Source organism: Choloepus didactylus, chromosome 8, assembly GCF_015220235.1.
Source record: "Choloepus didactylus isolate mChoDid1 chromosome 8, mChoDid1.pri, whole genome shotgun sequence".
NCBI lineage: Eukaryota > Metazoa > Chordata > Mammalia > Pilosa > Megalonychidae > Choloepus > Choloepus didactylus.
This window is the reverse complement of record NC_051314.1, coordinates 16,752,916-16,776,815: the sequence shown is the minus strand read 5'-3', so window position 1 is coordinate 16,776,815 and position 23,900 is coordinate 16,752,916. Positions and strand designations below refer to the sequence as shown.

The 23,900-nt window shown below is 52.9% G+C and overlaps 3 protein-coding genes across 5 annotated transcripts; 2 read left to right on the top strand and 1 right to left on the bottom strand.

The window, feature by feature from the left end:
* Positions 1-9,267: 9,267 nt before the first annotated feature.
* Positions 9,268-16,494, bottom strand: TST (thiosulfate sulfurtransferase). Its single transcript, XM_037847047.1, has 3 exons — positions 16,362-16,494; positions 15,074-15,705; positions 9,268-9,757 (listed from the first exon to the last, which is right to left on the bottom strand). The coding sequence occupies exons 2-3, from the start codon at positions 15,666-15,668 to the stop codon at positions 9,459-9,461; spliced, it is 894 nt and encodes a 297-aa protein (XP_037702975.1). The 5' UTR covers positions 15,669-15,705; positions 16,362-16,494; the 3' UTR covers positions 9,268-9,458.
* On the top strand, positions 16,210-19,979 carry LOC119542550 (proline-rich protein HaeIII subfamily 1-like). Its single transcript, XM_037847341.1, has 2 exons — positions 16,210-16,967; positions 19,904-19,979. Exons 1-2 carry the CDS (start codon positions 16,210-16,212, stop codon positions 19,977-19,979), a joined length of 834 nt encoding a protein of 277 aa, XP_037703269.1.
* On the top strand, positions 16,604-23,898 carry MPST (mercaptopyruvate sulfurtransferase). 3 transcript variants are annotated; one of them, XM_037847046.1, is made up of 3 exons: positions 16,604-16,733; positions 19,980-20,598; positions 23,308-23,898. In XM_037847046.1, the coding sequence occupies exons 2-3, from the start codon at positions 20,004-20,006 to the stop codon at positions 23,604-23,606; spliced, it is 894 nt and encodes a 297-aa protein (XP_037702974.1). In that variant the 5' UTR covers positions 16,604-16,733; positions 19,980-20,003; the 3' UTR covers positions 23,607-23,898. The 3 variants fall into 3 exon arrangements, with proteins under 3 accessions (XP_037702974.1, XP_037702971.1, XP_037702972.1); XM_037847043.1 differs by having other exon boundaries at positions 16,697-16,827; XM_037847044.1 differs by lacking the exon at positions 16,604-16,733 and adding an exon at positions 16,737-16,857.
* The last annotated feature ends 2 nt before the right edge of the window (positions 23,899-23,900 follow it).

The following is a 23,900-nucleotide window of genomic DNA, read 5'->3' as shown; positions in this document are numbered from 1 at the left end:
CTTCATCAAAGCTAGCAGGAAACAGAGTCTCCTTGCAAGACTGACCTTTCAGTCTTATGTTTCATAAATTTGGAAGTGGCATCCCATCACCTTCACCATATTCTACTGGTTAAAAGCAAGTCATGGGTCCCATCCATACCCACAAGGAGGGAATCAGACAAGGTGTGAGCCCTAAGAGGTGAGGACCATGGGGACACTTTACAGTCAGCCCACCACACCCCCTTATGGCCCTTTCTCACCTCAGCAGCCAGGTGATCTTCTTCCAACCTGTGCTGAACCATGTCACACCTCTAATCAAAACTTTCCAATTGCTTCTCACCTGAACCAGAGTAAAAGCTAAAGTCATCCCAGTTAATCCTCTGCTAGGCCAGCCTCGGACTGGCTGACCTGCTCCTCACCTCTCTGACCGCAGCTCCTCCAACTCTCCCACTTGCTGCCTCTGCCCAGCCAAACTGGCCCCCACTGATTCCAGAACATACCAAGCCCAGTCAACCTCCTGGCCTTTGCACTGGCTGTGCCCTCGGCCATGACTTTCTTCTCTCAGGTATCTGCATGGCTGGATCCTTCACCTCCTTCAGAACTCTAGTCAAATGTCACTTTGCAGATGACTATTTTTGGTTATATATATATATGTATATATATAAAATATATATTAATAGAGATTATTAGATATTATTGTACATATTATTAGAGAAATTGTTGGCTTACAGAAAACTCAAGCAGAAAATACCAAGCTCCCATCACCCCCATTATTAACACCTTGCACTTGTGTAGTACTTTTGTGACGACAGATGAAAGAATATTTTTATAATTGTGCTATTGACTCTAGTCCATGTTTTAGATTAGAGTTCACTGTTTGTGTTGCACGGCCATCATTTTTTAAAAGAACATCCAGCCCACCCCACCCTCTCTATGGCCCTTACCCTGCCTTTTCATCCATAGCACCTGACACTGTCAGACATACTGTACAAGTTTGCTTACCATCTACCCCCCACAAGTAGGACCCAAACCACTCGAGAGGAGGCCCATGGGGTGTTGTGTTCAGTGCTGCATCCCCAGCACCTGGAACAATGCCTGAGTCAGTAGGTGCTCAGAAAACACACACACTGAATGAGCTTTGGGATTGGAGGAGCTGAGAGAGGAGGAGAAGAAGGTGGAGCCATTGTCATTCCCGTGTCCGGCCCTTCAGCCCCTCTCTTCATCTCTACTTGAGGCTCTAATAAGAGACCTGTAGGTGGCCTGAGAAGAGTGCATGTGACAGGGGCAGCTGTCCAGCCTGCCCAGCCCTCCCCACACCAGCCCCCAAAGGCCTCAGCCTACAGCCCCACTCCCCGAGCCCCCGACCCTTTATCTAATCTCTTCAGCATCTACCGAGCACCTGTTTACCCCAGATGCTGGGCTAGGGGACATCAGTGGCAGACTTGGTCCTGGGCCCTCCAGGACCCTGTCTTAACCGCAGTGGGCTGGACAGCAGGAAGCCAGGAATCCCCAGTAAGTGAGGCCTAGAACACTTCTTTCAGCCCCAAAGGAGGGTTCAGAGAAGCTGTTTCTGGGAAACTGGGAATCCAGCTACGTTGAACTGGTCTGCTGGCTACTTTCTTCCACAGTACCTTCCTGATTCTGCTGCCAGAGACCTAGGACCCTTCTCCTTGGGGGTCCCCCCGATTGCTCAGCACAGGGCACCCAAAGTGGGAGGCCACCTTCCCTTTCAACTGCTTCTGAGCATTACCTCTTCAGAGAGGCCCTAGGGCCTGTGTTACTCCTCTTTGACACTCAGGAGCTCCATTGACCCCTTCCCCCCAGGGGCCGGGCCTACCACGGGAAGGCTTAGCTTCCTGGCCAGCCCTGGTCTCACGTCTCTGGCTTCCCAATACCCCTTCTAAACTGGCCTTCCAGGAAGCTCCCAGCATATTCTGGGACTCCTGGCTGCACCCTTTACCAGACCTAGGTCATGAAGCCATGTCCCCAGTGTGGCTTTCCCATTGGGGTTGCTATGGAGGATTTCTTCCCTTGGTGAGTGTGATGGTTGGGTTCATGTGTCAACTTGGCCAGGAGATGGTGCCCAAGTGTCTGGTCAAGCAAGCACTGGCCTAACCTCTACTGCAAGGACATTTGTGGCTGGTTAATAAACCAGAAGGCTGGTTTCATGAGGAGTTCATTGTACACTTTCATTGGAGTTGGCAGTTTGCTGCCTGCCCTACGGAATTTGGACTCGTGCATCCCTGCAGTTGTGTAAGACACATTTATAAAATCTTATACTTACAGATATCTCTTGTTGGTTATGTTTCCCTAGAGAAACTTAACTAACAGAGCTTGGTACCAGGAGTGGTTCTTGGGAAACAGAATCTTAAAATGGGCTTTTACAATTGGTTTTCTACTCTGATTAGATTCAAAGGCACTAATGACTCCATTTCCAATGATCAAGATGGCACTGACAGTCCATGGCGTGAGTTGGCAATGGAGATACACAAAACAGCACCATTTGATTCTCCTAATCATACTCTTGTACAAAGCAAGGCTCTGGGTGACAGTGTTTTTGACACCTTAACAGAGTGTTGTGGAGTTAAGAAGTATAATGATATTGGCTGGTTGCTCTTAGATACGCTAGATAAATTATAAGAGAAAGAGATGAGCTAAAGACTTCAAATTTGAAACTTAAACACCGTATGACAGATGTAAAGGTTTCTATGTGTGCCCTGAAAGAAAAATTTATTTCCTGTGGCCACAGACTTGAGATTTTGGAAAATAAGAAACCGAGTCTCATTGTGTGAGTAGTAGATTTACAACATAAACTAAAACCTCAACCTCACAGCATGTCTACTTTTAAAGTAAAGGCATGGACTGGGAAAAAAATGGGACCCTGAAACAGGATGGAGACACATGGATTGATAAAAATAGCAGTGAGGACATTGGAACCCAGGATTCTTCTGAGTCTTTGCCAGATATACGTGTAGTGGTCTGTCCTGAGGAAACAGCCCCCCACCTCCAATCTGCCCTGAGGAGACAGCTACCCAACCTCCAGCCTGCTTTGAGGAAACAGCTTCCAGACCTCCAGTCTACCCTGAGGAGCCTGCTCTCCAACATCCATCTAAAAAGATTAACCCTTCAGTGCCTGCTAAACCTATAATCACCTACCCCTGAGGAAGCAGCTCTCACTCCTCTGACTGGAGAGATTAATCCTACTTCACCAGATGAAATTGCAACAGAATGTCCTGAGGTAATTGGCTACTGGATAATTCTGATTCTTTTCATGACCTACCCCCACCACCACTCTTGTCTTCTAGACCTATAACTAGACTGAAGTCCCAACAGGCTCCTAAGGGTGAGGTACAAGATGTGACCCATGAGGAAGTACACTATACTCCAAAAGAACTGCATGAGTTTTCCAATTTATATAGACAGAAATCAGGTTAATATGTGTGGGAATGGATATTAAAGGTGTGGGATAATGGTGGAAGGAATATGAAGTTGGATCAGGCTGAATTTATTGATATGGGACAGCTAAGCAGAGATTCTGCATTCAATATTGTTGCTTGAGGGGTTAGAAAGGGCATTAACAGTTTGTTTGGGTGGTTGGCCAAAACACATATCAAAAGTTGGCTGAAATTACCTGAGGTCAAAATGCCAGAACTGCTCTGGTATAATGTAGAGGAGGGGATTCAAAGGCTTAGAGAGATTGGAATATTAGAGTGGATTCATCTTGGAAGACCTGCTCACACACCCCTGGAATGTCCAGAGGACATACCTTTTACCAGGATTGTGAGGAATAAATTTGTGAGACTAGCTCCATCATCCCTGAAGAGCTCTGTAGTCTCCCTTCTCTGTAGGTCAGATATTACTGTGGGAACTGCTATCACTGAGTTGGAATCTTTAAACTCAGCGGGAATAATCAGATCCCCAGTTGGCAGAAGCCACGTGTCAGCAGTTAATTGCCCAAGACAAGGTGGGCACGGCTACCATTATGGAAAACAGGCTCAAGGAAGCAGTCAAAATAATCTAACTTGCAGAGACTTACAGCACTGGCTAGTAGATCATGGAGTACCTAGAATAAAATAGATGGGCAGTATACCAAATTCTTGTTTGATCTGTATAAGCAGAAGAATTCCAGATCAAGTGAACAAAAGTCTACCTTGAATTACAAAAACAGAGAGTCACAGCCCCTTAATCTATTCCCAGATTTGAGACAGTTTACAGGACCCAGAGCCCCTTAAATGAGGGGAAGGTCGGGTACCCTTGGGGAAGGACCCTGTTACACTGCCAAAAATTTATACTGTTACTCTTCCTCCCAGTCTTCCCCCAAGGGACCTATGGCCTTTTACCAGGGTAACTGTGCATTGGGAAAAAGGAAATGTTCAGATATTCCAGGTATTATTAGACACTGGCTCAGAAGTGACATTAATTCCAGGAGACCCAAAATGTCACTCTGGTCTACCAGTCAGAGTAGGTGCTTATTGAGGTCAGGTGATTGATGTTGTTTTTACCTCAGATATGTCTCACAATGGGTCCCGTTGATCTGCGGGCCCATTCTGTGGTTATTTCCCCAGTTCCAGAGTGTACGATTGGAATAACATACTCAGCAACTGGCAGAATCCTCACATTGGTTCCCTGACTCATGGAGTGAGGGTTATTATGGTAGGAAAGGCCAACTGGAAGCCACTCAAACTGCCCCTGCCTAGCAAAATAGTAAACTGGAATCAATACCAGATTCCTGGAGGGATTGCAGAGATTAATGCCATTCTGAAGGACTTGAAGAACTCAGGGATAGTGATTCCCACCACATCCCCATTCAACTCTCCTATTTGTCCTATGCAGAAAATTGACGGGTCTTGGAGGATGACAGTGGATTATCATAAGCTTAACCAGGTGGCGGCTGCAATTGTAGCTGCTCTTCCAGATGTGGTATAATTGCTTGAGCATATCAGCACATCCCCTGGTACTTGGTATGCAGCTGTTGATCTGGAAAATGCTTTTTTTCTCAATAGCTGTTAGTAAGGACCACCAGAAGCAATTTGCATTGAGCTGACAAGGCCAGCAGTAATACCTCCACTGTCCTACCTCATGGGTATATCAACTCTCCAGCCCTATGTCATAATATTGTCCACAGGGATCTTGATCATTTCTTCCTCCCACAAGACATCACACTGGTCCATTACATTGATGACATCATGTTGATTGGACCTAGTGGGCAAGAAGTAGCAACTACTCTAGATTTGTTGGTAAGGCATTTGTGTGTCAGAGGATGGGAGATAACTCCAACAAAAATACAGGGGCCTTCCACCTCAGTAAAATTTCTAGGTGTCCAGTGGTGTGGGGCATGTTGAGATATCCCTTCTAAGGTGAAGGATAAGCTGTTGCATCTGGCCCCTCCTATGATCAAAAAAGATGCACAATGCTTAGTTGGCCTCTTTGGATTTTGGAGACAACATATTCCTCATTTGGGTGCGCTACTCCTGCCCATTTACCAAGTGACCAGAAAAGCTTCTAGTTTTGAGTGGGGACTGGAACAAGATGAGGCTCTGCGACAGGTCCAGGCTGCTGTGAAAGCTTCTCTGCTGCTTGGACCATATGCTCCAGTTGATCCAATGGAGCTGGAAGTGTCAGTGGCAAATAGAGATGTTGTTTGGAGCCTATGCCAGTTTGATGTATTATGTCCCCCAAAACGCCATTATTTTTGATGCAATCTTGTGTGGGCAGACATTTTAATGTTGATAGATTTTGGAATCCTTTGGGTGTTTCCATGGAGATGTGATTCAATCAACTGTGGAAAGACCTTTGGTTGGATAATTTCCATGGAGATGTTGCTCCACGCATTCAGGGTGGGTCTGAATTAAATTACTGGAGCACCATATAAGGTCAGACAGAAGGAGCAAGCTTGCTACAGCCAAGAGGGACATGTTGAAGAACACACTGGAACTGAGAGAGGAGCTTCAGCTTACAGAGACATTTTGCAGATGGCCTTTGAAAGCAGACTTTTGCTTCGGAGAAGCTAAGAGAGTGTGAATGCCCCAAGAGCAACTAAGAGTGACATTTTTGAGTAGCTGAAGACTAGAGAGGAATGTCCTGGGAGAAAGTCATTTTGAAAGCAGAACTCCGGAGCAGACGCTGGCCATGTATCTTCCCAGCTAACAGAGGTTTTCGGATACCATTGGCCATCCTCCAGTGAAGCTACCCAATTGTTGATGCACTGCCTTGGACACTTTATGGCCTTAAGACTGTAACTGTGTAGCCAAATAAACCCCCTTTTATAAAAGTCTATCCATTTCTGGTGTTTTGCATTCTGGCAGCATTAGCAAACTAGAACAGAGCCTTTGGCAGGTTCTTATGGGAGAATCACAACACAGGCCCTTAGGATTTTGGAGTAAAGCCTTACCATCTTCTGCAGATAACTACTCTCCATTTGAGAAACAGCTGTGGGCCTGCTATTGGGCCTTAGTAAAGACAGAACGCTTAACCAGGGGCCACCAAGTTACCATGAGACCTGAGTTGCCTATCATGGACTGGGGGTTGTCTGACCCACCAAGCTATAAAGTTGTGTGTGCACAGCAGCCCTCCATCATAAAAGGGAAATGGTATATATGAGATAGAGCTCAAGCAGGTCCTGAAGGCACAATAAGTTACATGAGGAAGTGGCCCAAATGCCCATGGCCCCACTCCTGACACATTAACTTTTCTTTCCCAGCCTGGAGCTATGGCCTCTGGGTGAATCCCTTACAATCAGTTGACTGAGGAAGAGAAAACTTGTCCTGGCTTACAGATGGTTCTGCATGATATGCAGTTACTACCCGAAAGTGGACAGCTGCAGCACTGCAGCCCCTTTCTGGGATGTCCCTGAAGGACAGTGGTGAAGGGAAATCCTCCAAGTGGGCAGAATTCCAAGCATTGCACATGGTTATTCATCTTGCTTGGAAGGAGAACTGGCCAGAGGTGCATGTGTATACTGATTCAACGACAGGGACTTGGAAGGATCATGATTGGAAAATTAGTGACAAAGAAGTCTGGGGAAGAGGTATGTGGATAGACCTTTCTGAGTGGGCAAAAACATGAAGTTATTTGTGTCCCATGTGAATGCTCACCAGAGGATGACTTCAGAATAGGAGGATTTTAATAATCAAGTGGATAAGATGACCCGTTTGTGGGATACCAGTCAGCCTCTTTCCCTAGCCACTCCTGTCATTGCCCAATGGGCTCATGAACAAAGTGGTCATGGTGGTAGGGATGGAGGTTATGCCTGGGCTCAGCAACATGGACTTCCACTCACCAATGCCAACTACGCCACAGCCACTGCTGAGTTCCCCATCTGTCAGCAGCAGAGACCCACACTCAGTCCCTGATACAGCACCATTCCCTGAGGTGATCAGCCTGCTACCTGGATGCATGTTGATTACATTGGACCACTTCTACCATGGAAGCAGCAGCAATTTGTTCTCACTGGAATAGACACATACCCCAGATATGAGTTTGCCTCCCCTGCAAGTAATGCTTCTGCCAAAACTACCATCCGTGGACTTATGCAGTGTCTTATTCACCATCATGGTATTCCACACAGCATTGCTTCTGGTCAAGGAACCCACCTCATAACAAATGAAGAGAGGGAATGGGCACATGCTCATGGAATTCTCTGATCTTACCATGTTCCCCATCATCCAGAGGGCAGCTGGGTTGAATGGCCTTTTGAAGACTCAATTACAGCCCCAACTAGGTAGCAAAACCTTGCAGGGCTGGGGCAGTGTTCTCCAGGAGGCTGTGTATGCTCTGAATCAGCGTCCACTCTACGGTGCTGTGTCTCCCATAGCCAGGATTCACAGGTCCAGGAATCAAGGAGTGGACATGGCAGCGGCACCACTCACTATCACTCCTAGTGATCCATTAGGAAAATGTTTGCCTCCTGTCCCTGCAACCTTTAGCTCTGCTGGTCTACAAGTCTTAGTTCCAAAAGGAGGAGTGCTTCCACCAGGAGACACAACAATAATCCCATTGAACTGGAAGTTAAGACTGCCACCTGGCCACTTTGGGCTTCTCATGACTGAAAACCACAGGCAAGAAAGGGGAATACTGTACTGACTGGAGTCATTGATCCTGCCTATCAAGGGGAATTAGCACTGCAGCTACACAATAGAGGTAAAAAAGAGTTTTTCTGGGATACAGGAGATCCCCTAGGGCATCTCTTAATACTGCTATGCCCTGTGATTAAAGTCAATGGAAAACTGCAAGAACTCAATCCCGGCAGGACTACCCATTTCCCAGAAACTTCAGGAATGAAGGTTTGGGTCACCCCACCAGGCCAAGAACCACAGCCAGCTGAAGTGCTTGCTGCAGGTAATGTAAACATGGAATGGGGAGTGGAAGAAGGTAGTAATAAATATGAACTATGACCATGTGGCCAATTACAGAAATGAGGACCATGATGGTGTGAATATTTCCTTGCTTGTTTCATGTCTGTATTTGTCCATAAAGTAAATATCTCTGTTTTCTTCTCTATCTTATCCCCTATCTTATGACATGTATCTTATGACAGTATTTAAGTTGCAGGAAATCAAGTTTAAGAGTCAATGTTACCCAAGGACTTGCACCCTATTCTGGAGAGATTTAGTGCATTTCCAGTTGTACACGGGACACCTGAGTATTGTTAGGCAAACACTGTAATTGTGTTGTATTTAGAAATTAAGTATAGTTTAAGGTGATGTGTGTAACTGCCAAGCTGACACGGGGTGGACTGTGATGGTTAGGTTCACGTGTCAACTTGGCCAGGTGACGGTGTCCAGGTGTCTGGTCAAGCAAGCACTGGCCTAACCATTACTGCAAGGACATGTGTGGCTGGTTAATAAACCAGAAAACTGGTTTATTAAATCATCAGTCAGTTGACTGCACCTGTGACTGATTACATCAATGAAGGGCGTGTCTTCCACAATGAGAGAATGTAATCAGCTGGATTTAACTCAATCAGTTGAAGACTTTTAAGGGAGAGAGAGAGAGAACCTTCACTCTTCTTTGGCTAGCCAGCAAAGCATTTCCTGAAGAGTTCATCGAACACCTTCATCAGAGTTGCCAGTTCACTGCCCGCCCTAAGGAATTTGGACTCGTGCATCCTGCCTTATGAAACTTGGACTCATGCATCCCCACAGTTGTGTGAAACAATTTTACAAAACCTTATATTTACAGATATCTCCTGCTGTTTCTGTTTCCCTAGAGAACCCTAACTAATACAGTGAGTTCCAATGAATCTGAAGGAGATGGAAGGACAGGACAAGGAGGGAAACCAAGCAGAGGTGGATGAACACAGCTACTCAGAAAGAGCAGAATTTATTCCAGTGTTGTTCAGGAAAGGAAAGGGAGATCTTTACACAGGAATTCCAAAAATGCATCAATTTCCTTTGCTAGAGAGATGTGGACCAGTTGCAGGTGGTGCCGGGGTCTCTAAACTGGCCTGAGTCAGGGGCATGCGGATGAGGGCCCCACGCTCAGGCCTTCTCGCCCTTCCACTGGGACACACGGGTCTCTGGCGGGGACCGGCGGAACCACTCGGACCAGGAGCCGTCGTAGACCGCCACGTCGGGCTTGCCGCAGAGATAGGCGGCCAGGGCCACGTGGCAGGCGGTGACGCCCTTCCGGCACGTGGCAATGAGGGGCTGCGTGAGGTCCACGTTCTTGGCCTCAAACATGGTGCGGAGCTCCTCGGGACTCTTCTCAAAGCCTTCGACCGTCAGGAAGTCTGTGAACGGCATGTTGACCGAGCCGCGGATGTGACCCGAGTCAAGTCCTGGGGCGGGGGCAGAGGACATAGGTAAGGACGGGGTTGGGAGCAGCAGCGAAGGGGTTGAGTGGGGCCTGGTGGTTGCAACTGGACTGTCTATCAGGATAGGGAGTTTAACAAATAAAACTCACATCATTGTCCTTCTTGGAGCTCAATTTATTCCCAGACCTACCTACATGCGACACTCACAATTTGAGACACCTGCACCCCAGGAAACCTGTCTTGAAGTAGGAATGTCCAAAATCATACCTGTTTCAGAAGACAGGGGTATGAGTCTCAGCTCCACCATTTACTAGTCATTTATACCTTGGGGAAATAGCGTCACTTATCTAAGCCTCAGCTTTCTCATCTGTAAAATGGGCTCAGTGGTCCATACCTATATCATAGGGCTGTAGAGAGCAAATGAGATGATTTAACACAAACACTCTGTGCTGTGCCAGTTGCTGGAAACACAGAGGAGAAAGAGAGAGACACAGCCAAGGCCCTTGGGGAGATTAGTCTAGCAAGGAAGACAGACATTAAACAGATAACCACATAATTCATTCAATATAATACTGCTCCATTTTACAGATGAATACACTGAAGGCCGGAGAAAGGCCACGGAGAGAGCAAAAGGCAGGCTCGGGATTACACCAGGTCCCCTGGATTTCCTGTTCAGCACACAGATGTGGGAAGAGCAGGTGAATTGGTTTTAGACCTATATTCAAATCCCAGCTCCACCACTCACCAGCTGGGCAAACATAATTAAGTCACCTCTCTGAGCCTCAGTTTCCCTGTGGGTGAGATGGGAGTAAGAGCAAGCCCCTGGAGGAGGGGCTGTGGAAAGCAGTAAATAATATCAGGGAAGTACTGCCTGCTGAGGTTGGCGTGTAGATTGCACAATTGTCAGCTCCTAGCACATCATCACCTGCCCCAGGTGGGAGGTAAAAAGAATGGGATGGAAGCAGAGTAAGAGTCTAAGTTGGCGCTGGGAGCCTGTCCAGAACCATCTCTGCACCCAGTGAGGCCCGTCTGACAAATCCAGCCATGGAAAAGAGCAGGGAGCAGACAGCAGGAATGGGTCCCAGCCTTGGTCCAGGCTCCCAGCAGGCCCCTGGCGTCCTCCCCGCCACAAGGCCCCATACCCTGGCAGAATTTGGGCACTAGGAGTGGGACCGGAGACAGGTTTGCCTTGGTCTATTTGGACTCCACCTCTTCCAAAAATCCCTAACGACCCTGTAAATCCCGGGCTGTGGTGCAGGACCAGGGTGGGTGGGAGTGGGAGTGAGAGAACATGGCCGGGGTGGCTGAGGCAGCGCAAAATGAGGAGGTAACCCCACCTAACTCATAGGGTTGGGGGAAGTTTAGCTACTGTAGGGCGAGTCCCTGGTACACCGGGCACGTGGTAGGTAAACGACCAGGTCAGTAACATCCCTGTTCCCTTCACCCCCAAGGCCAGAGGAGCTTCTGAAATTCTCTCACATGAGTCAAGAATTTCTTTGATGAAACAGATGTCACAACTTACAAAATTATAGCAATTCCTTTCTGTTGTGGGTTTCACCTTTTTGTCTGGAAACTCTAATCTGAAATCGAACATGTGCCGATCCTACCAACGAGGAACAGTGTATCTGTTGGCTTCGAGAGGGTTCTTCGCCAGGGAAGCCAACTTGAAGATGTTTTCAGCACCTTGGCATGGGCTGGATTTCTTTAATTTACATTTAAAAGCACCAGCATTTATTTTCAGTTCTCTTTTTTCTCCCCACCCTCAATGCTTCATTGTTTTCTTCTGATTATACAAAGGGCCCCTCTTCTGACTATTTACAGCTGAAGTTAAGGAGGTCAGGAGGATTTCTGGAGACCCCCACCTCCCACACTGGACCAGCCTCGGGCCCAGCCTTGGGCCCAACCTTGGGCCCAGCACCCAGCAAGGGCTCAAGGCCTGCCTGGGGAATTTAAATGAGGAGGCACCAGACCTCCTGTCTGTGGGCAGGGCTGGGATGAAGCCAGGCCAGAGAACCTTGGAGAACAGCCAAGTGGAGGCAAGGATCGCAGGACCAGGAAGCAGGGCCTCTTTGCTGCCTTCTCCCAAGTCCCGTCTCCAGCTACAGATTTGTGGTTTTCTCTCCCCCATGAGGCATGTCACCGACTCATAACCTTGGACCCCAGGTGCCCCTCACAAAGCAGAGGAGATTATTTTTCCTGGCACTGATAGTATGCCTGGCTCAGAGAGGGGAGGTAAGTTGCCTCAGGACACACAGTGAGGCTTGTGAATGGAAGTCAGCTCTACCCAACTCCAAAGCCTGTTTCCTATGACCGCCCTGGGCCTCCGTGGCAAAGGGGGCCAAGGCAGGGGCATGGATGAGATGACCTCGTGTTTCTCTGCTACTCAGAAAATCTGGGACTTTGTGCTCCAGCTTTGGCTGGGAAGATGCCAGTTAAAGCAAACTGAGTTAATATCCCATAGGCCACTGACAGTGGACTTCCAAGGCCAGGAAAACCTGCTTGGTTCTTTCTTGCTTTCCTCTTAGATTAAGGGATCTCATGTAGCAGCAGCAGAGGACCGTCCCCCAGCCCTGGCCACTTGCAGGCAGGGAGCCCTGAGACAACACGGCAGAGCTGTGACCCTTTCCCTCAGTCCCCGCGTGTGCCCACGGCTCACCCCTCCTTCAGCACTGGCCTTGGGCATAGCCACCTTTGGAGCCTGCAGACCCACCTGGATCAGGTCTCGGCCCCTCCCCTCGCTAGAGAGGTGGCTTCTCCAGGTCCCCACCTGGCAAAGGGGACCAATCCTGACCCCTGCCTGTCTCCCCCGGAGGAGCTGCTGTAGGTGTCCAGGAGAAAATGTACGTATATAAACAGGCCGGCAGATAAAAGCGCTCATTCGGGGTCAACATCTTCCCTCCTCGTGAGGGGGAGGAAGAGAATAACCTTCCTAAAGAAACTGGGCTGAGCAAACTCCTACAACTCTTCTCTCGCTTCCCCCAGCGCTCCTGTGAGGTGAGCAGAGCTGGTTTCCCTGAGGACGGTTCAGAGGCGAAAGGGGGTGCCCACGGCCACAGATAAGTGCCAGAGCCAGGCTGTAAACCCGCATCTGACTTCCACCCTGAGCCAAATGAAGGCCTCTGGGGGCACAGAACTGAGGCTGGAGGGAATTTGTTTGCCCAAGGCTGGCAGGAAGTGGCTGTCCAGTTTCTGAGGCTCTGATTTCCCCACCCGACTCCCCAGCTTCCAGCTCCTCCCAGGGATGCTCAGGGCCCAGGCCTGCCCCCCAGATCCTCCTGGGCACTGCATCTGGATTGCTGAACCCACCAGGTGCCTCCAGATCCCACCCCAGGCTGGCACCTGTGAATCTGGCAGAGCCTCATGTGCCTTTGCATCCACAAAATGCCTCATATGGGAGGCCAGCAAAGCCTCTCAGAGGATGCAAGATGAAGTGCCACCTACTCTTCGTCTTCCCAGGTGGCACTGGTGTTTGTAGAGTTCTTTATACTCTCAAAATACCTTTCCAGTCCCTGGAATAAGTACACACCCAGGGAGGGAGATGGGTAGAGCTGCTCATTTTACAATAAGAGAACCCAAAGGGGCCGAGCAATTGGACGGAGGCCGCACCTCAAAGGAGTGGCGAGCTAATATTAAAGTCCATGTTCCCTGGTACCCCAGATGGGAACTGGGGGAGGTGGGAAAGGGCCACAGAGAAGGGAGGGACTGAAGAATTCAAGGCTTTCAGGGCTCTCAGAGCCTCAGTTTCCTCACCTGTAAAGTGGGGGTGAGGAGACTGGACCTCCCTTTGGGTTATTGCTGTTTGCATCAGGGCAGGTTGGCAGGCAGCCAGGGGGCCAACCCCATCGCTCCTCCCTGCCGGAGGGAGCTTAAGTCCCAAGGAGAGCCCGTCCTGAACCAAGGCCAGGAGGGGCTGCAGGGGTCCTGAGGAAGGAGGTGTCAAATGAAGCCAAATCTTCAGTTCCAGGCCTTCAGAGAGCAAGACGCACCAGAAAGATGCAGGGCCAAGAAGCTGCACTGCAGAGGTCCGAGCTCCAGGCCCTTCTGGCTCTGCATTAACTAGCTGCACAGCTTTGACCCACCCCTTCCTGAGGCCGCCCCAGTCTCCCAGGGTCCCACGAGGTGATCTTTCAGGCCCTCCAGCTCTAAGAATGCATGGAAAAGCTTTCATAGCCTTCTCTCCTTCTGAGGCACAAAAAGGAAGAGGTATTTTTCAACAAGTTAAGCAAACTGTTGCACAGCAGTTAGGTGCTACAGATAAGGGGCTCTGCCTGAAGACACAGCCTTGGCCCAGGGACCACCAGGCCACCCAGAGAGGCGACAGTGAGCTGCAGGGGGTGTTCAGGCAGGGCCTGGAAGGTGTCCAGCAGGAGTGATGGTGACGAGACCCCAATCCAGTGCGTAGGAAAGGCCAGATCTATGGTTCTCTCTGATTAGAAGGTTCTAGAGCTCAGTGTTTCCTCTCCTGAGGCTCCCCCTGCCCAACACCCCAGCAAGGCCCCCCATCCTCCACATGTAAGTACTCAGGAGCCATCTCCCTGGGGATGCCTGGTGGAGGGGATTCCCTCCTGGCCCTCAGAGGTGGGGGTGGGGCAGGAAGAGCACAGGCTTTGAAACCAGGCAATGTGGGGTTCAAACCCCAGCTCTGCCATGTACTGAGCAAGTAACTTAATATCTCAGTTTCCTCCTTTCTAAATGGGAGTATTAAGCCTCCTTGGATAGGCTAATGCAGCGTCAAGTGCTTATCCTGAAAGGGCAGCTGCAGCTACAACTCTGATGTTACAGCTCAGCAGACCCTGCTGTGGCCGGAAAATTTATCAGTCAGGGTGCCTGTTGCAAACATCAGCCAGGGGTCCCAGTTGGGCTGGATGGAGGTGGGGGGAGAGCTGGGGGAAGGATACTGGTTGTTATCTGTAAGGTTTCTGGTGGGGGAGGGGATGGGCCCTGAGAAGTGGGGTGTGTCCTTGGGAGACCCGTGTACGGCGATGCATGTGTCAGCTCCTGGGTTAGACCCTTTGGGTACAACCTAGGCCATGGGGAGACACCGGTACCCAGGTGTGCATGCAGGTGGATGTCACTAGTCCCCTCTGCCAACGTCACCTCACACAGATGCTAGGTCACTTGTTAGCACATGGCTGTGGGGACACTTATGTAGGTTGTCATGCATCAGAGCTGAAAAAGCCTTTAGGTTTGGCTCTACCATCTCAGTTTACAGATAGAAAGACAGACCCACATTGGGGGGTAGAGGTTGTGGGCAAAACCTGGAGTAGGTCCCAGTCGTCCTCAGGGCTCCCTCCGCTAGGCAACACCACCCAGGGGCCACCCGCCCACCAGGCAACCTACCTACTGCATCTGGCTCCGGCTCAGTGCCCAGGTACCGCCCTTGGGACCGTGCATCCACAAGCTGGAACCTCTTAGATTTGAGGTTCTCCAGCACCTGCTCATAAGTCTTGAGCAGGGAGTGGTCCAGTGTGGCTTTGAACTTGGCCGGTTCTGGGTTTGAGAGTTCGGCGGTCACCGGGTGGCCCTCCTTTATCCAGTTCCGGAAGCCTCCATTGAGCACTGACACGGTGCGGTGGCCAAATACACGGAACATCCACCAGGCCCGTGGCGCATAGAAGCTGCCCAGGTTGTCGCCGTCGTAGACCACCACGTGCGTGTTGTTGCTGATGCCCAGGCGGCCCACGTAGTCAGCAAAGCCCTCTTCGCTGGGCAGCATCATCTCGTAGGGCGATGTCGTGTCCCGGCACTCCTCTATATCAAAGAAGGAGGCGCCAGGCACGTGGCGCTCCAGGTACTCCCTGCGGGCCTCGCGGGTGCCCGGTGGGTACCAGGAGGTGTCCAGCACGCGCAGGCTGGGCCCCAGCTTGCCGGTCCGGACTGACTCCGCCAGCCACTTGGTGGAGACCAGTGCCCGGTAGAGCAGCTGCTGAACCATGGTTTCGTGTCTGTGTGTCACCTGGTGCCAGTGGGAACTAGGAAAGAGAGAAGAGCAGGAGGAGGGTTTTGTACAGTGGGGTGAGGCCTGGGAGGAAGAGCTGGGGCCCTGGTTTTCCCACCCACTCCCCCAGGGTGTCCTGTTTATAACAACCCAATAAGTCTGTTGCAGTGTGACAGGTTTGCAGGTTCCCTAAGGAAAGCCTGCTCCTCCCGTTCCAAGGGCCTGGGGCCTGTGCAGAAGAGGATGGGGCAGGAGCTTCTGAGGGCCCCGATTGCCCCCTACACATGACACCCACAATGCTGGCCCTCGGGATCCTGCCAGAAATGCGCGGTGAAAAGGTGCCCAGGGAGGAGGAAGCTGGCATACTGGGCTTAGAACCTCCATCCCTGGGAGGGGAGGAGAGTGGGCGCAAAGGGAAGGAAAGTTCACTGTAGCCCTCCCACACAAGTCGGCCCTGGACTGCTCCCTCCGCCAAGCCTCCGGTCTCTCCCAGCAGCTGGCCTCGGGCGCCAATAGTCCAGCCCCTGCTCGGTGACCTATGCCCCAGTTGGGTCGGAGGTTCCCGGGGGCACCGAGGCACTCCGCTGGGCTCGCCACGGGGACCGTCCTCCCGGCCGTCTGCAGCCCGGCCGACGACCCAGTCCCCGGGGGTCCGCGAGCCCGGCCGCCGCCCCCACCGGCCGCACTCACTCGCCCTCGCAGCCGCCCTGGCGCTCGCCCCGGCCTGCTGGAGGAGTTTGCCGGTTCAAACCCGGAGCCCGGAGCTCCCCAACCGGCCGACACCATCAAGCCGCCGCCCGAGGGGGGACAGCGCGCCGCCCGCCGCCACTCCGCGTCGCCTGTCACCTCGCCGCGCCCGCCCTCGCGTGCCCCTCGGCGCACGGAGGCTCCCACGCTCCCGGGGGTCTGCCGGGGTGGCCTGGCGGCGCAGGAGTGGCGCGGGACCCGGCTCGGCGGCGCGGGCGTCCCCCAGGCGCGGCCAGTGGAAGGCGCGGGCAGCGGTGGCTCCGAGTGGCCGCGGCCGAGGGCTGTGCCCGAGTCTCCGCCCTCTGGCCGCCGCAGGTTGGTGGCGGTGGGAGGGCCGCCGCGGGCGCGGGGAGGGGGCGCGTGGCGCCCAGGCTCGGCGGAGCCCGGAATCCCGGAGCACGAGAGCCGGGTAACTGCTGCGCTTGCCTGTCTTCAGCGGGTGGGCGTTCTTTGGGGCGCGCGGCTCGGGGCGGAAGAGGGGCTGCAGTCTAGGAGGGAAGGCGCGTCCCCGGAAACGACTGTCCGCCGCCGCTTGGCCGGGCCTGCAGGGTGGGGTCGGACCGGCAGTGGTGGGTGGGCGTGGGGGAACCAGGAGAGAGCAGGGAGAGAAGAGGACCAGACTAATGCAGCCGGACAGAGAGGCGGGCAGAGGAGGACCGGCTGCCCCGGAGGAGAAACTGGCAAGGAACTTGCAGGAGTGAAAGAAACTTGGATTTGTCAAGGCCTGCTGGGTGCCGCCACTTTGGGGAGCATTCCTTGGATCCCACAGCGACCCTGTGGGGTGGGCCAGACGCTCCGGCTTAAGAGGAGGGGGAGAGGCCCGGACTGGCCGCAGCTGGGCCTTGTTAGCCCCCCCGGGGTGTCCGCCGGGGACACCCATGGGCTGCAGCTGCCTTTCTCATTGCCCACAGCCCTAAGCTGGTCTGAAGCCCCATAACTGTTTTTTTTTTTTTTTTTTTTTTCCACTGCCTTTGTTTTCAGTATAGTTTATTTAATTGTAAGTTTATATCATTTCATTTTTGACAATGGCTGTGTTTAACAACAGGCTGGCAAAATCCCTGAAACATCTAACAACTGGCTCTTGCAAGCCTGTAGGCCAGCCTGCTCCTGCACGGTTTTTGCATGTGCTCTTTCACAGGCCTGTGTTGGGTTTCTCACCCCACCCCCATCCCTTTTAAAGAAATGGTTTATTCTGAAAATTATATTGTCACAGGAGGTTACAAAAATTCATTCTTTGATAAACATTTACCCAGAGAATCCTCTGAGCCTTGTGCTTGGCGATAGGGTCCCAGGAGGGGCCAGGCTGGGGAAGTCCTCGAGAAGCACCTGCTCTGGATGGGCCTGGGGCTGTCCTGTATGTCCTGGGGTTCCTCACTCCCAGAGTGCCCCCCCATGGTGGTTCTGGTCCCCCATGCACACAGTGACCTGGTCCCTCCCCAGACCCTCCTATGCCACCCACAGTCCTTGGTGAGAACAACCAATCAAGCTAAGCAGGCAGGGCAGGGTGACCTCAGATCTCTGAAACTCTTAAGATTCTAGATTAGCTGGTGTCAGTTCAAGGGCCACCGATGAAAGCAAATTTGAGGAAAGGATGGGCTTTTATTAAACCAATTTTAATGTTTATTAAAATTTGCCATATGTAGGGCATTAGGGTGGCACCTCTATCTCCATAATTTAATCTTCTTTCCAAGAGGTGGAGGTCGGGGGGGGGCTCCATTATAAGAAACAGAACCTGCCCAGTTGCCTGTCATCCCCACCACCCAACTAGTTGAGCAGTAGACTTGGGGTCTCTCTGATTCCCAGACGAGACCAGTGGATCCTTGGGAATGAACAAGGAGCCCCAAGAATGGAGGGAGTGGTGGGAGGCAAGGATGGCTATGGTTCGAAATGGGTTCTTCAGGGAGGAACCTGTGGTGTCACCCACAGATACTGGGATTGCCCCTTTAGCCAAAGCCCCTTTAGTAGCCTCCTTATTCTGAAGGTCAAGGTGTGGTTTCCTGGGTCCTTGGAAAGGTCGCATCAGTTTGTTCTTCCCCCTCCTCCAGGAAGCCTTCCCACCCCTTCTTCTCCCTCCGTTCTGTGCTCACATTGGACTCTGGGCACCAGTGTCTTGAGCAGGCCCAAGACTTCACCCTTAGGCCAAGGGCCCCTTGAGGTAGGGCCTGGCCACATCCAGAGTTCCTCAGTGCCCTGCACAGAGACACTGGCCATGGGGCAAAGAGGGTTCCTCAAAGCCAGCAGGTGACAAGGCTGGAAGGAAGGTGGGCATGGAGTACACATGTGGACTCCCGAGGCCCTGACTCGCATTGTACCTGGGGCTGGGGAAGAAGTTAAATCCACAGGCCGCGACTGCCTGGCTCTGGGACCACGGCCAAGGCCCTTTTCCCTCTAAGTGACGTGGCCTCATTCAGAAAGCAGGCGTCCTCATACCCACCCTTAAGGCTGTGGCGCTGAGCATGTGGCCCAGCCACAGGGTGCTTCCAGAGTGTTTGTTCTCTTCCCACCCCTGATGCCTCACAGTGGGACTGCTGGGTTTGGAAGCAAAGGTTGTGCCCCACCCCATCCCCACTGTGCAGGGGTGCCCCATGGAGGGGGCAAGTGTGGGGCTGACTGCAGCCCACACATCACACTCCACTCACCCACCATGTGCCCTGCTGGGGGTTCTGCGTCTGTCTAGCAGAAGGGGCGCTCTTTTCTAGTCCGCACAAAGGCACTGTATGGGTTAGGGGGTGCCCAGAACAGCACTCAACATGTTTGGAGAATCTTGGCCCTGGAAGGCTGCAGCCTGAAATGTCCAGGTGGGCTGGAGGGGGGATGTCGTGGTTGCTACTGGCTAGAAGAAAGGCAGGAGAGAAAGCTGTGGCTGCAGGGACCAAGCTGGCCTTGCTGGACGCTCGGAGCCACAAGGCACATGCGGGGACAAGCCTGGACTGTGTGTGGGACTGGCTGGCTCCATTGTAGCTGTTGACCTCCATCGAGTTAGGCTTCTCTGAGCCTGGGTGTCCTCTTCCTTGTAATGGGGAGAATAATACAAACCTTTTGGGGCTATTCAACAAATATTTGAGAGCCTACTGAGACACTGTCCTCAGGGGTGGTGAGGATTAAAATGGCATAGGGTAAATTCCACCTACTGTTCTATCAGAATGTGTCTGAATGCTTGATGAATGAATGGATTCCATCAGTTGCTTTGGTTTGGTTGCAAATAAGGCTAAGGTGCATTTGGGGGAGAGGCTGAGATGGCCCCAGTTTGCCCAAAAGTGCCCTCAGGGCCTTCCCCTGCTGGGCATCTTCCTAACAGCTCCAGCAGTGGGTGGTGAGGGGCCACGTGGCCCTCACTGCAGGGGTCACGGTCACTCCATCACTTGGCTCTGTGTACATTTCCAGTACCTGGCAGAGAGAGGCACTGTGGCTGGTAGTCAGAGCCTTTCCTGGACTCTGCCCTCCTTGGGCTCCACCTCCCCCGCTGGCCCTCACCCCTGCTCCAGTTCCTCGCGAGGGCGTTTCCCACCCCAGGGCCGGCCCTTCCTTCGCGGCCCTCTTGACCTCCTCCCTGTCGCCTAGGCCTGCAACCCGAGTGCCGCCGCCATGGCTTCGCAGCAGCTGTTCCGCGCTCTGGTGTCGGCGCAGTGGGTGGCGGAGGCGCTGCGGGCCCCGCGCCCCGGGCCGCCCCTGCAGCTGCTCGACGCCTCCTGGTACCTGCCCAAGCTGGGCCGCGACGCGCGCCACGAGTTCGAGGAGCGCCACATCCCCGGCGCCGCCTTCTTCGACATCGACCAGTGCAGCGACCGCTCGTCGCCCTACGACCACATGCTGCCCGGCGCCGCGCACTTCGCCGAGTACGTGGGCAGCCTGGGCGTGGGCGCGGCCACCCACGTCGTGGTCTACGACGCCAGCGACCAGGGCCTCTACGCGGCTCCGCGCGTCTGGTGGATGTTCCGCGCCTTTGGCCACCGCACCGTGTCGCTACTCGACGGCGGCCTCCGCCACTGGCAGCGCCAGGGCCTCCCGCTCAGCTCGGGCAAAAGCCGCCCGGCGCCCGCCAAGTTCCACGCCGCACTCGACCCTGCCTTCGTCAAGACGTACGAGGACATCAAGGAGAACATCGAGTCCCGGCGCTTCCAGGTGGTGGACGCCCGCTCCGCCGGCCGGTTCCGGGGCACCGAGCCCGAGCCCCGAGACGGTAACAGCGCCGGGGAAAGGGGCTGGGGGTTCTCCCGGTGCGCGGAGCCAGGCGGGCCTCTGTGTCCTGTGTGCGGCTCTAGCCTTGCCCACCTTCCCTTGCAAGGGCAGCAGCATGGAGGGCAGGGGATTCGACAGGCCAGGAGGTTTGGTTGCTAGTGGCCTGGCTGTCCAAGCCTCAGTTGGCTTTATTCATAAAGGGGAGGCAATAATAGTTGCCCCACCCTGCTCTCATGTTTGGGGGCACCCGTTTGTGACCCAGGGGAGTCCTGTGTAAGTGTGAGAAGCTGTTATCAATCCAAACAGCTGCCACCCCAGTATTGTGGGTGTGTCACAGCGACAGGGGCCTGGTTCAGACCTTCTGCCAGCTCCTGAGGGTGAGGGAGTGAGGAGGAGTCTGGGGAGGAGGGAAGGAAAAGTTTCTCAGAGGGGACAAGGAGGGCCTAGAGGGGAACACTGAATGGGGAGCCTGGTGAGAGCAGAAGCAGAATAGAGCATTGGGGCAGAGACTTCTGCTGTGGGCTGGGCAAGGATGCTTGCAGGAAAGCCCTGTGTGATGGGGGAGGAGTCCCTGCAGGGCCAGGGCCACTTGTGCCCATTGTACAGAGAGGGAAATGGAGCCTTAGAAAGGCTGCCTTGCCTGAGGTCTCAGGAAGCAGCCAAGCCAGTAGTCAACATCATTTATTTTCCAGTCAACAGCCCAAAGCCCGGCCAAGTGCACTTATAATTTGCCCCCAGTGAGGGACACATGCTTTGCTTGGTGGCCCTTCAAGGTGAGGGTACAGCTCTGCTCTTACACTTGCCAACCTTGGTCAAGAGCTTGTTCTTCCTTGCTCTGGGCTTGTCACTACATAATGTCTCTGACCCAGTTTGCTTTCTGTATGTTATATGGGGATGCTTGGTGCATTCCAGCCTCTCTCAAACGCCAAGAACAGACAGGGAGGTGGGTCAGCAGCTGCAGGGGACACACAGTCAGAGGTGGCCTGGAGAGCCCGGCCCTGGAGTCGGAATGGCCTGAATTTGAATCATTAGCTGTTGGGTTTACTTTGTTGCTAGTCTTAGTCTTCCGCATGTAAATGGAAACACTGGTATCACCTGCCTAGTAGGGGGTGGTGAAAAGGAAACAACCTGTGTATTTGTGTATGTGTGAGTGAGTGAGTGTGTGTGTGTGTGTGTGTGTGTGTGTGTGTGTGTGTGTGTTGGGAGCCCCTGGAGTTTGCCCACAATATGGGGGAGGTGATGATCCTCTTTATTAGTCCCCTGGCCTTGCTTAAGTCCCCTTCATGCTGCAGCCAAAATGGTCCATTAAACATGGAAGTCTGATTTCCCACTGTCAGGTCAAAGCCTCAGAGTCTTAATCAGGCCTGCTAAGGTTTTCTTGCCCCCCCCCCCCGGCCCCCCCCCCCCCCCCCGGGCTTCGCTTCCATCAAGATGCCTGTTTTAGTTTCCTGGTTCCTAAAGCAAATACCAAGCAATGGGCTTGGCTTAAACAACTGGCATTTCTGGGCTCACAGTTTTGAGGCTAGGAGAAGTACAGAATCAAAGTATCATCAGGCAATGCTTTCTCCCAGAAGACTGTGGCATTCTGGGGCTGGCTGCCGGCGATCCTTGGTCCTTGGCTTTTCTGTCACATGGCAAGGCATATGGTGGCCTCTTCTGGCTTGACCCTTCTCTTCTGGTTCCATTGAACCAGCTTCTGGCTGTTCCCTCTGGCTTTCTCTCTCTGTGCCTTCCCAAAAGGCCTTCAGTGATAGGATTAAGGTTCAGCCTGAGTCAGCTGGGCCACACCCAAACTGAAGTTACCCCATCAAAAGGTTCTATTTACAAGGGTTCATGCCCACAGGAATGGATTACATTTAAGAACCTGTTTTTCTGGGGTACATGGCTCCAAACCACCATAGTGCCCTTTAGTCCCTCCAAGCACCGTGTGGTTTCCTGCCCCCTCGGTTTCCCTCGGCCCCTACTCCCCGTCCCCTTTACCTGGCTCAGTCCTACTCACCCTTCAGGACTTTCTTGGAGAAGTTTCCCTGACCCCTTCCTACCCCATAGACTAGAGACAGTGTGGCCTGATGGTTAGCAGCCTGGGCCCTGGACCAGCCAGCCTGGGCCTGAATCCTGACTGCCCGTTACCAGCTTGGGCGAGTTATTCTCTGTATCCCAGTGTCCTCATTTGTATGAAAGGGAGGATCAGAAGTTTCCCAGAGTGTCAGGGAGATTAAAGGATGAAATACAGCAGAGGGGCTTAGAAAGGAGGGACTATCAAGCACTCGGTAATACCAGTCATTGTTATTATTATCATTATTACTTTTAGAAATGCCCAGTGCCACCCTGTGGGGCTTTTCGATTACCTTTCAAAATAGGAAATGCCTACAAGTTCTCGCTGGGCAAAGGTCTTGTTTATTGCTTTGTCGCCCCCTAGGGTGCATAGTAGGTGGTCAGGAAACCTCAGGGCTGAGTGTGGCTCTGGTGGAGTCAGAATGTTAGGTTCTAAGGCCCAGCCAGCAGTTTGTTAGATGCATGGCCTTGGGCAGCACATAACCTCAGCATCTCCATCTGTAAAATGGGAATGCCCGTAGCGGTGCCCAAGACCCATGGCCGTGAGGGTGAAGTGAGGGTTTAGCCCGCACCTGGCCTGGAGGCTCTCGATCCGGCAGGCTCCACACGTGTGGGTTAGCAGTCATACCTTCCTTCCCCTCATTCTCTCCTGCAGGCATCGAACCCGGCCACATCCCGGGCACTGTGAACATCCCCTTCACAGACTTCCAGACCCAGGAGGGCCTGGAGAAGAGCCCAGAAGAGATCCGCCACATTTTCCAGGAGAAGAAGGTGGACCTGGCCCGGCCACTGGTGGCCACATGTGGCTCCGGTGTCACAGCCTGCCACGTGGTGCTGGGGGCCTACCTCTGCGGCAAGCCCGACGTGGCCGTGTACGACGGCTCCTGGGTGGAGTGGTACATGCGTGCCCAGCCCGAGGAAGTCATCTCTGAAGGCCGGGGGAAGACCCTCTGAGGCCGTGGGACACAGGCAAGGCCGGGCCATGCCTGGTTGTTCTGGCTCTGCTTTCACCGTGACAGTTTCTTCGCCCAACTCAGGTGGCTCATGGGGTGACATCTCAGAGGCCAGGAATTCTGCCGACTGGTCAGCTCCCAGTGGAGGGGGAGCTAGGGAACATTCGTGGGAGCAGAGAAGGTGGTGGGTGAGCACAGGAGGAGGGAGACCCCACATGGTGCTGAGCTGGGGCCTGGCCCCCTTCTATTTTACTGTTGAGGAAATAAACCAGCCAAGTGCTAAATCCTTGTCACT

Bases quoted from the DNA above. Each gene is read 5' to 3' on its own strand.
- TST (XM_037847047.1), bottom strand. From the start codon at position 15,668: ATGGTTCAGCAGCTGCTCTACCGGGCACTGGTCTCCACCAAGTGGCTG. The intron at 9,758-15,073 runs GTAGGTTGCCTG...CCCCCGCCCCAG, and splicing joins GCCGGAGCCAGATGCAGTAG to GACTTGACTCGGGTCACATC.
- LOC119542550 (XM_037847341.1), top strand. From the start codon at position 16,210: ATGCCCCAGTTGGGTCGGAGGTTCCCGGGGGCACCGAGGCACTCCGCT. The intron at 16,968-19,903 runs GTGGGGTCGGAC...CCCCTGCTCCAG, and splicing joins CGCTTGGCCGGGCCTGCAGG to TTCCTCGCGAGGGCGTTTCC.
- MPST (XM_037847046.1), top strand. From the start codon at position 20,004: ATGGCTTCGCAGCAGCTGTTCCGCGCTCTGGTGTCGGCGCAGTGGGTG. The intron at 20,599-23,307 runs GTAACAGCGCCG...TCTCTCCTGCAG, and splicing joins CGAGCCCGAGCCCCGAGACG to GCATCGAACCCGGCCACATC.